Here is a 13,345-nt window from a genome sequence, read left to right on the forward strand (position 1 = left end):
AACAACATCAAACTGATTCTAGTGATTCTAGTGATTGATTGTCTTTAACTCAAGCAGCACCTATTGTTTTCTCTGTAAGTAATCTCGATAACCTCTCTTCCTTTCTTTACTTTGTTCTGTTTCAAGTTTACCCAACCAATAATAATCTTCTTTTTTCTTCTTTGGTTTATATTTAATGCAACCAATTCTAATCCTTTCTTTTGGTTCTTACGGTTGCAGGAACTACATCTTCAAACAATGGAGGACTAACCAGCATGCATGAGTCATCTTCAATAGCTTCAACGGAAGTTTCTAAGCAGGTACATAGCTTCTTTTGACCCTCAGAAAAAGTTGTATGTGTGCATAAAACACTTGATTTCATGCCATCTGACATGCATCTGTTTTCCTCGTACACAGAACAATGATTGGAGGCCTCACCTTACTGAACGAAGGAGCCATATGCTGCAAACAATGCTAAGAGCTTGTCTTTATAAAGCAAAAACTACTGCCTAACTTGAGCAACGAAAAGGCAGCAAAGTTCAAAGCACTACCTTCAGTACTGACTACCTTTGAACAAGAAGGTAGAAGGTAATATTTACTTCATTTATCTTTCTCTCTCTCTCTCTTAATCTAACTCAAAAACATTGATTTAATGAATTTTTAATATTTATTGTGAACGTTAGTTCTACTCTTGACTGACTTTTTTATACCATGTTTGTTTCGATTGTAGGTGGGAAGAACAGCAAAAGCTGAGGAGCATGTTTCGTTTGGATTCTGTGAAAGAGGTATGTGTGTGTATCTATTCCAACGATGATTTATTGACTCTCATTGATGGTTTGAAGAATGAACAAGTTTCATAACATATATATATATATATATATATATGTGTGATATTGTATACGTAAATTTCTTAAGTTTTATCCTTGAATTGGTACTTGGTAATAATTATTTGATTCTTATTACAGTGGCTAGGTGCTCCTCTAGTCGCCTTTGAATTGTTATGAGTGTGCAAATTGCAGGAGCTACTAATCAAGGAAGACGACACAGGAGTTGGATGATGCAGTACTTAGGAGATTGGTTAAGAACATTATCTGTCACACCAGGATTTTTATATCCACCAATTGCTAAGGAAAGTATCTGATTTTATGCATTTTATCACTTTGTTAGGTGAAGAGAAAATATGTACCACTAGGGGTTTCGAACGTCAGAACGCTACTTTTTTAAAACTAAACTGAAGTGCCAGCCTCACGCTTTATCCAGCGACGAGATTGAAAAAAATCGTCAGAGAAACCGAAGGCAAGCTCCATAGATTTTGTACAAGTAACAAAGATTAATTATTGGTAAACGTGTTACAGTTTCGAGTCAAGCTAAGAAACAGAACAAATGGGAAGAGCATGAACGTTGGAACTCAGAATTTGGCTCCAATTTAAAATTTCTATTTGAGGTATGGTGTAAAGCTAAGAAACAACAGAGCAAAAACAAAACAGTCGAAAATGTTTCAACTCTTTAAAGAAGAAAACTGATATTTAGATGGGTAATGTGATTGTGGCGTGGGAGTATTACTAATACTCCGTCTAAGGTCAAGCACACAGCACACAGCACACAGCCCTCTCTGGTAGTTATGGAATCAGAGAAAGTGTTAAGGGTAAAATCGTCATTTCGTAAGCAGGTGAGGCAGACTTACGAAACGGTCTTTGTAGTGAAGAGAAGAATTTTGAAATTCAAAATTAGTTTCTCCGCTCTTCATCTCTTTCTCTCTCTCTCGCCGTCGTCTGAGTTGGAATAAAAAATGAGTAAGAAATCGACAGAATCTGACGGTGACGATAGTGAGAAGCCATGGACCCTGGCGGATTTCGAGATCGGGAGACCACTGGGAAAGGGTAAATTTGGCAGAGTCTATCTCGCTCGAGAAGTTAAGGTAACTCTCTCTCTCTCTCTTTCGTTTCCCTTCGATTAGATTTAGAGGTAGTGGTTTATGTCAATTTGAGCTTTTTGGAAACCCTAATTGGTTACGATATTTGGGGGATATATATATATATATAGAGTAAGTTCATAGTGGCGCTGAAAGTGATATTCAAGGAGCAGATCGAGAAGTATAAAATTCATCATCAGCTTCGGAGGGAGATGGAGATCCAAACGAGTCTAAGCCACCCGAACATTCTGGGTCTTTACGGCTGGTTCCATGACGATGAGCGCATTTTCTTGATTCTCGAGTATGCTCATGGCGGTGAGCTCTATGGCCTCCTCAAAAAGAATGGTCATCTCTCTGAAAAGCAAGCCGCCACTGTGAGTCTCTCCTCCTCGCTCTTCCTCCTTTTGCCTTTTAAGATCATATTATCATTTTGTTGCAATGTTTGTTGGTTCTGCAATTGCTTCTTGTTGTGGTGAAATTTTATGGCTTTTTTTTCTTAACGATTACAGTACATTGCAAGTCTCAGTCAGGCACTAGCCTATTGCCATGGAAAATGTGTGATTCACAGAGACATCAAACCTGAAAACTTGTTGCTCGATCATGAGGTATGGTTATTTCATATTTGTGTATTTTTGCATATGAGAACTCAGGATGTTGTTCATCATTAGTAATACATACGCAGGGGAGATTGAAAATTGCTGACTTTGGGTGGTCAGTTCAGTCAAGTAACAAGAGGAAAACAATGTGTGGAACCTTAGACTACTTGGCACCTGAGATGGTCGAGAATAGAGATCACGATTACGCTGTTGATAACTGGACGTTAGGTGTATTGTGTTACGAATTTCTCTATGGCCATCCTCCATTTGAAGCCGAGAGTCAAAAGGATACATTCAAGAGGTAAGGAAGTAGACGACTAGACTTTTTTTTTATCTTTGTTGTTGGAAATGACAGAAGAAACTTAAACCTCAGCTCCTGATGAAGTTGTCTAATTTAATTGGTATGCAGAATTCTCAAGATCGATCTGACTTTTCCTACTGCGCCTAATGTTTCAGCGGAAGCCAAAAATCTTATCAGTCAGGTAAATCATTTTACCAACAACGACTCTCTTGCTTGACTAGTTAGTTAGTTAGTTATTAAGCATTAACGTGTAGTTGCTTAAAATCTTTTGCAGCTTCTCGTTAAGGATCCCTCGAAACGACTCTCCATTGATAAGATCATGCAACATCCGTGGATCGTCAAGAACGCTGATCCTAAAGGTGTGTGCCTCAGTTGATGCTATTCTCCCAATCTCAGGTCAAAGTAGCTTTATATGTAATCGAAATAATGTCTTAACAAGTTCAGAGAAAGTGCATTCCACCATGTTATATAATATATATTATCTCATTTCAGCATAATATAATCCAAGTAAAACTCGTGTCTCTGTGATTCGACTTCTCCTAACATCTAATACAGAAAGATCCATAGATACACAAACTGAAAACATTAAAACATTAGAATCTTAACAGTAGTAGTTCTATGCTTCTAGACACCTGAAGAAAATAATCTCCTCATTGTCTTCTTCACCTCTTAAAGCTATGTCAGTAATAGTGGTGTCGGTACTGCAACTACTAGTGCTCTTCTCATCAGAAACTCGGGACAGTGGACTAAAAGAGAGAGAGAGCTTCTGGTCATCAACCATCTTTGCAAGTCACAGATCTAGCAGCTGTTTTCACAGTTAACAGGCAATAGCCGGCATTCTCATGTGCGATAGTAGTAACCCACTATTCCACTGGATGCTTCTTCTTGATACCTCTATGCATGTGTTTATCGCAGCATTTTTAAAGGCGTTGTGTGATGACTCGAAGCTATCTTCCTCTGGCTTGTAGTACTTAAAAGTCTGGGACTATTGGCATTTGTGGCATCTGCTGCAGAAGCGATTTCTGAATCATTTTCAGTCAAAGGCTCTACTCCTTGCTCAGCTATCAGGAATTCTATCGCAGCATCCACATCACCATTTACTTGTATTAGGACCTGAAGAGAGATTCCTCCAGATAAGAGAGGACTTACAATGATCATATATTCTCACAGATTAACAACCAAGGATCGGCTTACCACCTGTTCAGCTTTCTCAGCATTGTCACAGCAACAACCAGACATGACTACTTTGATATCCCCAGCATCCACATTATACCTATCAGCTTTGTTTTTGGACTTGCTCTCTGTGGCTTTCGCTTGTTTAGATGCTGCTGAAACTTTAGCATCAGCCTTNTTCTGAATCATTTTCAGTCAAAGACTCTACTCCTTGCTCAGCTATCAGGAATTCTATCGCAGCATCCACATCACCATTTACTTGTATTAGGACCTGAAGAGAGATTCCTCCAGATAAGAGAGGACTTACAATGATCATATATTCTCACAGATTAACAACCAAGGATCGGCTTACCACCTGTTCAGCTTTCTCAGCATTGTCACAGCAACAACCAGACATGACTACTTTGATATCCCCAGCATCCACATTATACCTATCAGCTTTGTTTTTGGACTTGCTCTCTGTGGCTTTCGCTTGTTTAGATGCTGCTGAAACTTTAGCATCAGCCTTTCACAAAACTGGAATTTATTAGGACAGAGAAACAGATGTCTACCAAAACCAGCAAGCTAAAGTTTGATGTAAAACCTCTATTACAACAGGCCTGGCTGGTCCTTCACAAGCATCTTCCTTCGAACGCACACTGTTGTAGTGTTCCCCATCGTGGTAAGACGGATCATGCGGGTTCGTGTATCTTCAAAATTGCGTATATACCAACGCGGTGACATGCTCTGCAACAAACAAACCAATGCTCAAACAGAGGTATGTCTTAAAAGGAAGCAGATCATGCAAAGAGGCATTATTATGATTACCCTGTGAATACAGATATTACTGCGTGTGACAAGAGAAGCTGCCTGTAACTCCATATTCCCAGCCCAAGTGCCATCTTCGTCTATGGTTTTACAGTAATCCTCAAAGGGAACATCATCTTCGATAAAAGGCTCAAACATCTCACGATTTTTCTGTAAAAAGCCATTGAGAGTATGTATCTAAGTGGGAATCTCCAAAAATCTAACCTTGAAATCTCTATGAATACTTACTTACTTACCACTATATAGTGTACAACCATGTTACGGTACTTGTTGTGTTCATCCTCATTTTGCCTTCCAATTGATCGGCAAGTGACCTGTGAAAGAGAATCACACTATTCAATCTTACAAAATTTGCTTAGTTTTCGCCATTATCAAATCAAGTTTAGTCGGGTTCGGGTAGTTGCGGTTGCGACGGTGCAGTGAGAGAAGCTTCAGAATTAGAACCGTTTCGTCGCCGCCGATTGATTATATCCGGTACATACACACAAACAATGTTATGTGGTTATTGGGCCCGATTTAATTGTTGAACCGATATATATATATATATATATAGTTAATTAACTATTAAATTGGGCCGAAAGGCCCATTAAGCTACGAAAACTATACATGTTATGTGGATATATTCACTGTGGAGCGTATCTCTCTCACTCACTGATTGTGATTGGAAAGACCTAGAAGAAGAGAGATCTCTCGGGTTTGGGAAAATATATGATTGGGAAAATTTCCTTTTTGCTTATAACGTCTAAGAAAATAAAAAAATAAAAGTAAAATTTCCTTTTTGTTTTGGGAGAGCGTAACAACAACACAAACACATCTGTCTATAAATAATATACTCCCTACTCATCTCTTTTAGAGAAATCAACAATTCAGAGACTTCTTCCCCAAATAGAAAAAAAACAAGTTTAAGCGAGAGACGAGAGAGCAGAGCGTTGTCCTCTCCTCTCCAATGGCGTTGATTTTTTTGAAGAAAGAATAAGATGATTCAGAACTGGATTTGGGAGTTGGGATGAGATGACAGAGACCCAAACAACAACAATGGTAAGTAAATTCTTCTTCTCGTAATTACAGTTTTCTTCTTGTTAGGTTTTTCAATTCTTGTGGTTTTTTTTTGTTTTTGGTTTTTAGGGTTTTCAATTTGGCTTTACAAATTGAACTAACGATGCTTCTTCTTCTTCTTAATTCTCTATGTGCAGATCAATGATTTATTAGGGTTTATATATTTTCTGGGTTTTTCTCATTCATGTTCCTGGTTTAATTCAGAGACTTGATAACTAACGATGGTTTCTTCTAATTTCTCTTTATGCAGATCAGTTTGAATAAAGATGAAGAGGAAGAAGACTCACACTGCTTAAGGTTTTGTTTCTATCATTAACACCACAATCCGTAAGTGTTAGACTGATTTGACGACGACCAAGTAAAAAGGTTTTGAAATTCTTTTAGTGTTTTCACTTTGATGTTTCTATAATCTGATTTCTTATTCTATGTATGTGCAGATCAGAGATGGTTTGAAGAATGGTGAAGAAGACGACTCAGACTGCTTAAGGTTTTGTTTCTTGTTTCAGGGCTCTCTTTCTTCCCATTATTACCGATGATGATGATGCCTTTTTTTTTTTTTAGTCTTCATCACTTTAGAACAGTCTCATTAACTATGTGAATCTGTTTTAATTAATCTACCAGGGACTCATTATTTTTTTCTTTCTCTTTTGCAGGATTTTAAACAATGGCAAGGGAGGGCTAAGTAACCATCCTGCATACAGGGAGAAATCTTCAATTGCTTTTAAGTAACGAAGTGTGAGTCTAATTTCCCTTTAAAGTTTATTCTTTGTTACACAATTCAGATCGGATAGAAATACTGATATATGTTTTCTTCTATGGTTTGTGTTGCTGCGGTTCTCTTGATTTAGATATTATATGGTTCCTTTACCTCCGATGGAAAAAATCTTTTTCTTGCTCTGTAAGTAATCTCGATGTCTTCTCTTCCTTTCTTTACTTTGTTCTGTTTCAAGGTTATTCAACCGACAACCGATAGTAATCTTGTGTTTTTTTTTTTCAGTGCAGCCAGCCTATTGGAAGGTGTCCTAGAATTGTCGACACCACTATTATTAACAGACTTTCAGGCGTTAGGTTTTGTTCATGGTTTTCATTCATGTTGCTGCTTTCATTCAAACTTGATAACTAACGATGGTTTATTCTAATTCTTATGTGCAGATCAGAGATGGTTTGAAGAATTATGAAGAAGACGACTCAGACTGCTTAAGGTTTTGTTTGTTGTTTCAGGGTTCACTTTCTTGCCTTTATTACGACGGATGATGATTGCCTTTTTTCTAGTCTTCATCACTTTAGACTCATTAATTATGTGAATCTGTTTTCTTTTTTTTTTTGTTTTCTCTTGCAGGAATTTCATCATCTTTAAACTATGGCAAGGGAGGGCTAAGTAACCAGCCTGCATTACAGAGAGACATCTTCTATTGCTTTAACTAATGAAGTGTCTAACGAATTAAGCAGGTATTATGAAACTTCTTTCCGCTTGGATTTTAATTCTTACACACTTGCGATTTAGGTTGTTCATTGTTTCAGTCTTCAAAAATTAACGATGGCTTTTCTGATTTTATGTGCAGAGCTGAAAGATATGGTTTGAAGAATGAACGCAGTTTCATAATAAAAACTTGGCCGAGGGTCGTGCTCTCTCACGGTAACAACATCAAACTGATTCTAGTGATTGATGGTCTTTGACTCAATACAAATTATACAATACGTCTTCCCTTTCCACTTGTAATTCCCCTTTTGGTAAGTGTTAGTCTAATTTCCCTTTAAAGTTAATTCTTTGTTACGCAATTCAGATCAGATAGAGGTATTGATGTTTTTCTACATTCTTTTGGAATCATGGGAGTGTTCCTTCTGCTTTGTATTGCAGACTATCAATTTTGGCTATGGTCGTACTGATGATATTCCTCTTGACCTACTACCGGGATCTGGTACACGGGTTTGATTTACAGTGGACTAGACGTTGTTCATTTATGTGATTTGGTGGATATTTGAATTAGTTTGAATGATTTTTCGTTTTTTATCCTTTCATTGTTAGGTATACAGGATTTGAAGAAGCAAGAGAATGAGCTTCCAAGCCAAAGAAGCTGAGCTCGAACACGAAAGCAGGTGAAACTTTAACTCAACCATCACCTTTACAGTTCCTGAAGAAATTTCGTTTTGTTGAAGAGGCATCTTTTACAACTTTTTGTGATTAAGGAAAGCCATTGAAAGGTGTCTTCTGTATCTTTTGTTTTTCAGGTGATGATTTATTTTGTCTCTCTGTACGATCTGAAGCGGAAAGAGGATGTTGCTGCACAAGGTATCATTTTGCACCTGTTGCACCTGTTGCAATACTGTTACTTATTTGAATTCAGTTATGTGCAACTTATGATTTGTGTCTCAGTCTTGTGTATCTTTTGTTTTCAGTTGATGGTTTATTTTGCCTCTGTGTAGGATCTAAGCGGAAAGCGGTTGTTGCTGCACAAGGTACATATCTTTTCTGCACCTTTTGTAGTACTGTTATTTGGAGAATTTGAATTTAGTGTTACATGCAACTTATGATTGTTGTCTCTGTCTTGTGTATCTTTTGTTTTCGGTTGATTCTTTATTTTGGCTTTGTGTAGGATCTGAAGCGGAGAGAGGATGCTGCTGCACAAGGTACAAATCTAATATCTTTTGCACCTGTTGCAATACTGCTACTTAGAAGATTTGAATTCAGTTTTATATGTAACTTATGATATGTGTGATGTGTCTCTGTCTTGTGTATCATTTTTTTTCAGTTTATGATATCTTTTGCCTCTGTGTAGGATCTGAAGCGGAAAGAGGATGCTGCTGCTTAAGGTACATATCTTTTCTGCACATGTTGCAATACTGAAAAGTGTAGACTGAGATATTTTGGTTTTGTTTGTTTGTTTGTTTTTCTCTTTATGGATTGGATGGAAGGTGATATATGCAGGGTTCCCATTATTACATATGCTGATGCGTTTTTTTAGTCTTCATCACTTTAGAACAGACTCGTAACTATGTGAATCTGGAACTTATTATTTTTTTGTTTTCTCTTGCAGGAGTTTTATCTTTAAACAATGGCAAGGGAGGGCTATGTAACCAGCCAGCATACAGAGAGACATCTTCTATTGCTTTAACCAATGAAGTGTGTTTGACTTAAGCAGGTATTATGAATCTTCTTTTCACTTGGAATATCATACTTATACACTTGCGATGTAGGTTTTGAACTTAGGCTGTTATGTTATTTCAGACTTCAAAATTTAACTTTGGTTCTTCTGATTCAATGTGCAGATCAGAGCGATATGGTTTAAAGAATGAATGAAGTTTCATAATAAAAAACTTGGCCTAGGGGCCAAAACATTTTCGATTGATGCTCTTTGATTCGGTACAATACGTCTTCCTTTGTCCACTTCGAATTCCCCATCCATAATTGTGAGTCTAATATCCTTTAAAGTTTATTCTTTGTTACAGAATTTAGATCGGATAGAGGTACTGATATATTTAGTTTTATTCTTTTTAATGGTTTATGTTGCTGCTAGCTTCTCTAGATGGAGATATTATATGGTTACCTTTCCTCCGATGGAATAATGCTCTTTTTTCTCCGTAAGTAATCTCAATAACCTCTCTTCCTTTCTTTACTTTGTTCTGTTTCAAGTTTACTCTATTTTTTCTTTTGTGGTTTATGTTCAATGCAGCCAATTCTAATCCTTTTTTTTTTTGGTTCTTACGGTTGCAGAAACTACATCTTCAAACAATGGCAAGGACTAACCAGCATGCATGAGTCATCTTCAATAGCTTCAACGGAAGTTTCTAAGCAGGTACGTACTTTCCTAGACGAGTGTGTTCTTAACCTTTGTCCTTTTTAACTTGTTTTTGATGGTACGCTTAAAACTGATAATATCTCTCTCTGTTTGATGCAGATCGTGGAGGCACCGGGAAAGATATAGTGATATGCCAAATCTTTGTTCTGGTCTGTCATCTGTACAAGTTTCTTCTTTGCTACAACTTTCTATTATCATCTTCTCTGTTACAACCACAAGTTCCTCTGTTTTGTTATGTCTCAGTTATTTTGAAGGACACCTTTGATATATGTCGCGCTTCCTGTTACCTCTTTTACGGTCTCTTCTTTCCCTTTGTTTTTTTTTTAGTGTTCTTATGATCAGCTAATGTTTTTCGTTGGATAAATTTTTGTGTTAGATTTTTTCTTGTATATAAGTTAAAATTATCTTCTCTATTCGATGCAGATCGTCATCGAGTCGAGGCACTGTGATTGCTATGCTGAATCTTCTCGTTTCGTTTATCATCTGTGTTTAGGTAAGGTTCTTCTAATATCTTCTCGTCTATCATCTGTTTACGTAAGGTTACATCTTCTTTTTTTCCTTAATGACGTTCAGAGATTTGCTATTGTTGGTGATGTATGATTTTGTGCTCATGTGTCTTATTTTGTTTTCCAGGTACTTTTTTGTTGCAGTATGAAACACACTTATGCTGGACTTGATGAAGATGTGATCAGGTTTCCTTCTCCTTATCTTCTCTGTATTTCATGGCGATGCTGTCAGGTTTGCTTCTCCTTATCTCTGATTTTGCCTTATTCCTGTGGTTCAAATGCTATCACGGCCTGCTTTGTTTTGCTAGTTTCTGGCACCAATGGTGATCGTCGTATTTGTAGGTGTTGGAATGAAATTAATGTGATGAATTTGATTGTTTTGTTGATTTATATGGTAGTGACAAGGAGAAGGTGAGATCGTATCGGGAGAAGATTTTGAAATGGCAAAATCAAGTATCTGAAAGACTGCAAGCTTTGGGTAAGCGGACAGGTAAGAAATTTGATTTTTGACCTTTTTTCATATAAATATGAAAAAGCACAAGTGAATTCACATTGATGGTTGTTTCTTTTGCTTGTTTCTGGCATCAATGGAGTTCATATTTTGTAGGTGTTGAAATGTCTGAGAATAAGGTATTTGTCTTGCTTATTTCTCTTCTTAACTGATCCTAAATGTGGAAGCAGACTGTGATGTTGGTAGAATGTTTCTGTTTAGGATTGATTGCTTCACTGAATTTGTTAAGGCATTAATTTGTATACTAAAGTCCTCTTTTTGATCCTTGTTTATGTAGAGAACTGTAGATCTCCATCTGCAGCTTCAATTTCCTGCAAGCCTAAAACCTGTTATATAATCTGGAAATTTCCACTATGAATAAACACGACAATAGTGGATGGAAAAGCCCATCTGCGAAATGGATGGGTGAATTGGTAAGTTTTAGTATTATTGTTATGTGTCTTCCTGTTTCCATTTTTGATGCAATATGTGGAAACACACTTAATGCTTAATTATTGCAGCTGGACTTGATGGAGCTAAACAACCTTCACGGTTACATTGCGGCAAAGCGAAGAGATTTGTTGTTCATTGGACTCCGGAGACCAGCTAGAGGTAAAATTTCTTTGACGTCAAAATGGGTGTGTGATTTTAATGTCATTGTACTCTAAGGCTTCTAGGCTTCTTGAAATATTTTAAAAATCTCAAACAGACTAACTGATTTTGCTGTACTGATTCAGGTGGGCTGAAAAACTACATAAACCGGTGTTTCAAGTTGCAATATTCAGGTAACCTTCTGTGGTTTTTATGGATGAGGTATGTACTTTTTTCCCTTTCATGTCGTATAAGTTAAATTAAGTTAAATCATGTCGTAAATTGTCTTACCTAAGTTTTAGACAATTTAGCATTTAAGTTGTATTTGAGACGGAAGTGCTCTCCCTCTGGCATATCACGCCAGAAATTTGTCTGAACTTTTTTCATTCTGGTTTTTCTATTCTCTAGCGTTTGTTGCAGTTGGTATATATGTCGAGTTTTGGCTATATCCTTGCAGTGAAGCTGCAAAAAGTAAAAAGAAAAAAGAGGAAGACAGTGAGTTAGACAAACCTTTTATGATGCCTACAATTGAAACCAGTCATGTTTCCCTTTCATGTCGTATAAGTTACTGAACTTTTTTCATTCTGGTTTTTCTATTCTCTAGCGTTTGTTGCAGTTGGTATATATGTCGAGTTCTGGCTATATCCTTGCAGTGAACTGATAGATTTAGTGATATCGTAACCTCTGTAACTAACTCTTTATTGATAACCCAAACACTAACACACCATAGACGAAGGCAAGCACATCACAAGCTCTTCACCTAACAAAGATCAGAGACCAGAGCACATCACTCTCTCACTTAGCACATCGCTAACATTCAACAACCATAAGCATAATCCATCCTCAACACTCCTCTCCCTTATTTATACTTCAGATTCTTCTCAACTGCAAACCCTCTAACAGAATTAGAGTCTTCTCTTCAACCAGTTACCAGCGAGCTCATTGGCCACGTCACCACTGATATAAACCAAAGAGACATGGTACAATCGTATCATGAACCTGCAAAAAGTAAAAAGAAAAAAAGAGGAAGACAGTGAGTTTAGACAAACCTTTTATGATGCCTACAATTGAAACCAGTCATGTTTTAGTGTCAAAAAGAGAAAACGTTTTTAATAATATATATGGTTCATAGAAACATTAAAAAACAAATGCTTCGAAATTATTACATGGTTCATAGAAAAATATAATAGAGAAACATCTAGTAACTCTTACCAAATCTTGAAGCAGAGTTGGACTACGAGAAGAGTAATCTTGGACGAAACTTTGCTCTCTCTCTCTCTCTCTCTCTCTTTCTATTTTGCTAACCAATGAAAAAAAGGAGAAGCCTTTGTTTTTCTACGAGAATGGTAAAGCGATAAGAGAACAAGAAGAAATAATTTTGTGAAGTAGGCTTAAGGGCACGAGTCACTTATATAGGCAGCTTGGCTTTGGTTCTTTCAACGGCTACTTTTTTTTACTAACGGCTATATTTTTTACCGTTGTAATATCTGAGTCTCAAATATGTTACCGTTTGTAAGTGACTTGAAACCTACAGTAAAAGTGAATAATTATACATCCCAATAAAAGAACGTTTAGGCGGCTATTTTTTTCTAACGTCTATATTTGTTACCGTTGTGAAATTTGAGTCTCAAATATATTACCGTTTGATGTCAGTGACTTGACACTTACAGTAAAAGTGAATAAATTATACACAACAAAAGTAAAACGTATAGGCCCAAATGGCTATTTTTCTAACGTCTATATTTTTTTACCGTTGTGAAATTTGAGTCTCTCTCAGTTTGTGAATGAATTTGACGCACCTACGTTGAGAATTATAGGAGTACGAAATGTCAAAAGCGTTCAAAGAGGCCCCAATGTGAAAATTAAGTCAACAATCTCAAGAAGCATAACAGGGCTATAAAAACAGAAGTAATAAAAGGCCGAATACAGAAGAAGCTCATTAGATCAAATCGAGGCCCAAACTGATTCTATAGCTAACCACATTTTTTAACATCGGATCACATTGTTTTAATTTTATTTAATCCTTTTTTCTCTATTTTGGACAACAAATTTTCTTTTTATTACAATATCTTTTAATCAGTCAAATGAAAAAATGTGAAAAACTGAGTCTAACGGTCTCTTTATAATTTACAAAAAA

General features: G+C 36.7%; 2 protein-coding genes and 2 long non-coding RNA genes across 16 annotated transcripts; 3 read left to right on the forward strand and 1 right to left on the reverse strand.

The window, feature by feature from the left end:
• Window positions 1–435, forward strand: LOC109130631. The gene is made up of 3 exons (XR_002036590.1): window positions 1–74; window positions 220–299; window positions 397–435. It is a non-coding gene; the product is annotated as an uncharacterized LOC109130631 (long non-coding RNA).
• Window positions 949–3,266, forward strand: LOC104762841 (serine/threonine-protein kinase Aurora-3). Its single transcript, XM_019240474.1, has 7 exons — window positions 949–1,056; window positions 1,147–1,897; window positions 2,023–2,265; window positions 2,401–2,496; window positions 2,574–2,788; window positions 2,897–2,969; window positions 3,063–3,266. Exons 2-7 carry the CDS (start codon window positions 1,769–1,771, stop codon window positions 3,162–3,164), a joined length of 858 nt encoding a protein of 285 aa, XP_019096019.1. The 5' UTR covers window positions 949–1,056; window positions 1,147–1,768; the 3' UTR covers window positions 3,165–3,266.
• Window positions 3,306–5,265, reverse strand: LOC104762840 (OTU domain-containing protein 3-like). Its single transcript, XM_010486234.2, is given in 7 exon segments — window positions 3,306–3,816; window positions 4,141–4,232; window positions 4,314–4,466; window positions 4,545–4,630; window positions 4,633–4,687; window positions 4,769–4,918; window positions 5,005–5,265. Coding segments are annotated over 7 exon segments (600 nt in total). The 5' UTR covers window positions 5,026–5,265; the 3' UTR covers window positions 3,306–3,773.
• LOC104762843 lies at window positions 5,588–11,850 on the forward strand. 13 transcript variants are annotated; one of them, XR_002036584.1, is made up of 27 exons: window positions 5,588–5,806; window positions 6,075–6,151; window positions 6,262–6,311; window positions 6,478–6,559; window positions 6,673–6,722; window positions 6,822–6,841; window positions 6,977–7,026; window positions 7,164–7,273; window positions 7,387–7,743; window positions 7,851–7,921; window positions 8,054–8,114; window positions 8,249–8,281; window positions 8,419–8,452; window positions 8,602–8,635; window positions 8,860–8,964; window positions 9,092–9,232; window positions 9,340–9,403; window positions 9,537–9,618; window positions 9,721–9,770; window positions 9,865–9,918; window positions 10,045–10,114; window positions 10,255–10,359; window positions 10,526–10,757; window positions 10,916–11,051; window positions 11,139–11,229; window positions 11,355–11,430; window positions 11,617–11,850. It is a non-coding gene; the product is annotated as an uncharacterized LOC104762843 (long non-coding RNA). The 13 variants fall into 13 exon arrangements; XR_002036586.1 differs by having other exon boundaries at window positions 10,526–10,617; window positions 10,721–10,757; window positions 11,355–11,790; XR_002036581.1 differs by having other exon boundaries at window positions 10,526–10,617; window positions 10,735–10,757; window positions 11,355–11,790.

Source organism: Camelina sativa, chromosome 18 (genome assembly GCF_000633955.1).
Source record: "Camelina sativa cultivar DH55 chromosome 18, Cs, whole genome shotgun sequence".
Lineage (NCBI taxonomy): Eukaryota > Viridiplantae > Streptophyta > Magnoliopsida > Brassicales > Brassicaceae > Camelina > Camelina sativa.

Bases quoted from the DNA above. Each gene is read 5' to 3' on its own strand.
- LOC104762841 (XM_019240474.1), top strand. From the start codon at position 1,769: ATGAGTAAGAAATCGACAGAATCTGACGGTGACGATAGTGAGAAGCCA. The intron at 2,266-2,400 runs GTGAGTCTCTCC...TAACGATTACAG, and splicing joins CTGAAAAGCAAGCCGCCACT to TACATTGCAAGTCTCAGTCA. The intron at 2,789-2,896 runs GTAAGGAAGTAG...ATTGGTATGCAG, and splicing joins CAAAAGGATACATTCAAGAG to AATTCTCAAGATCGATCTGA.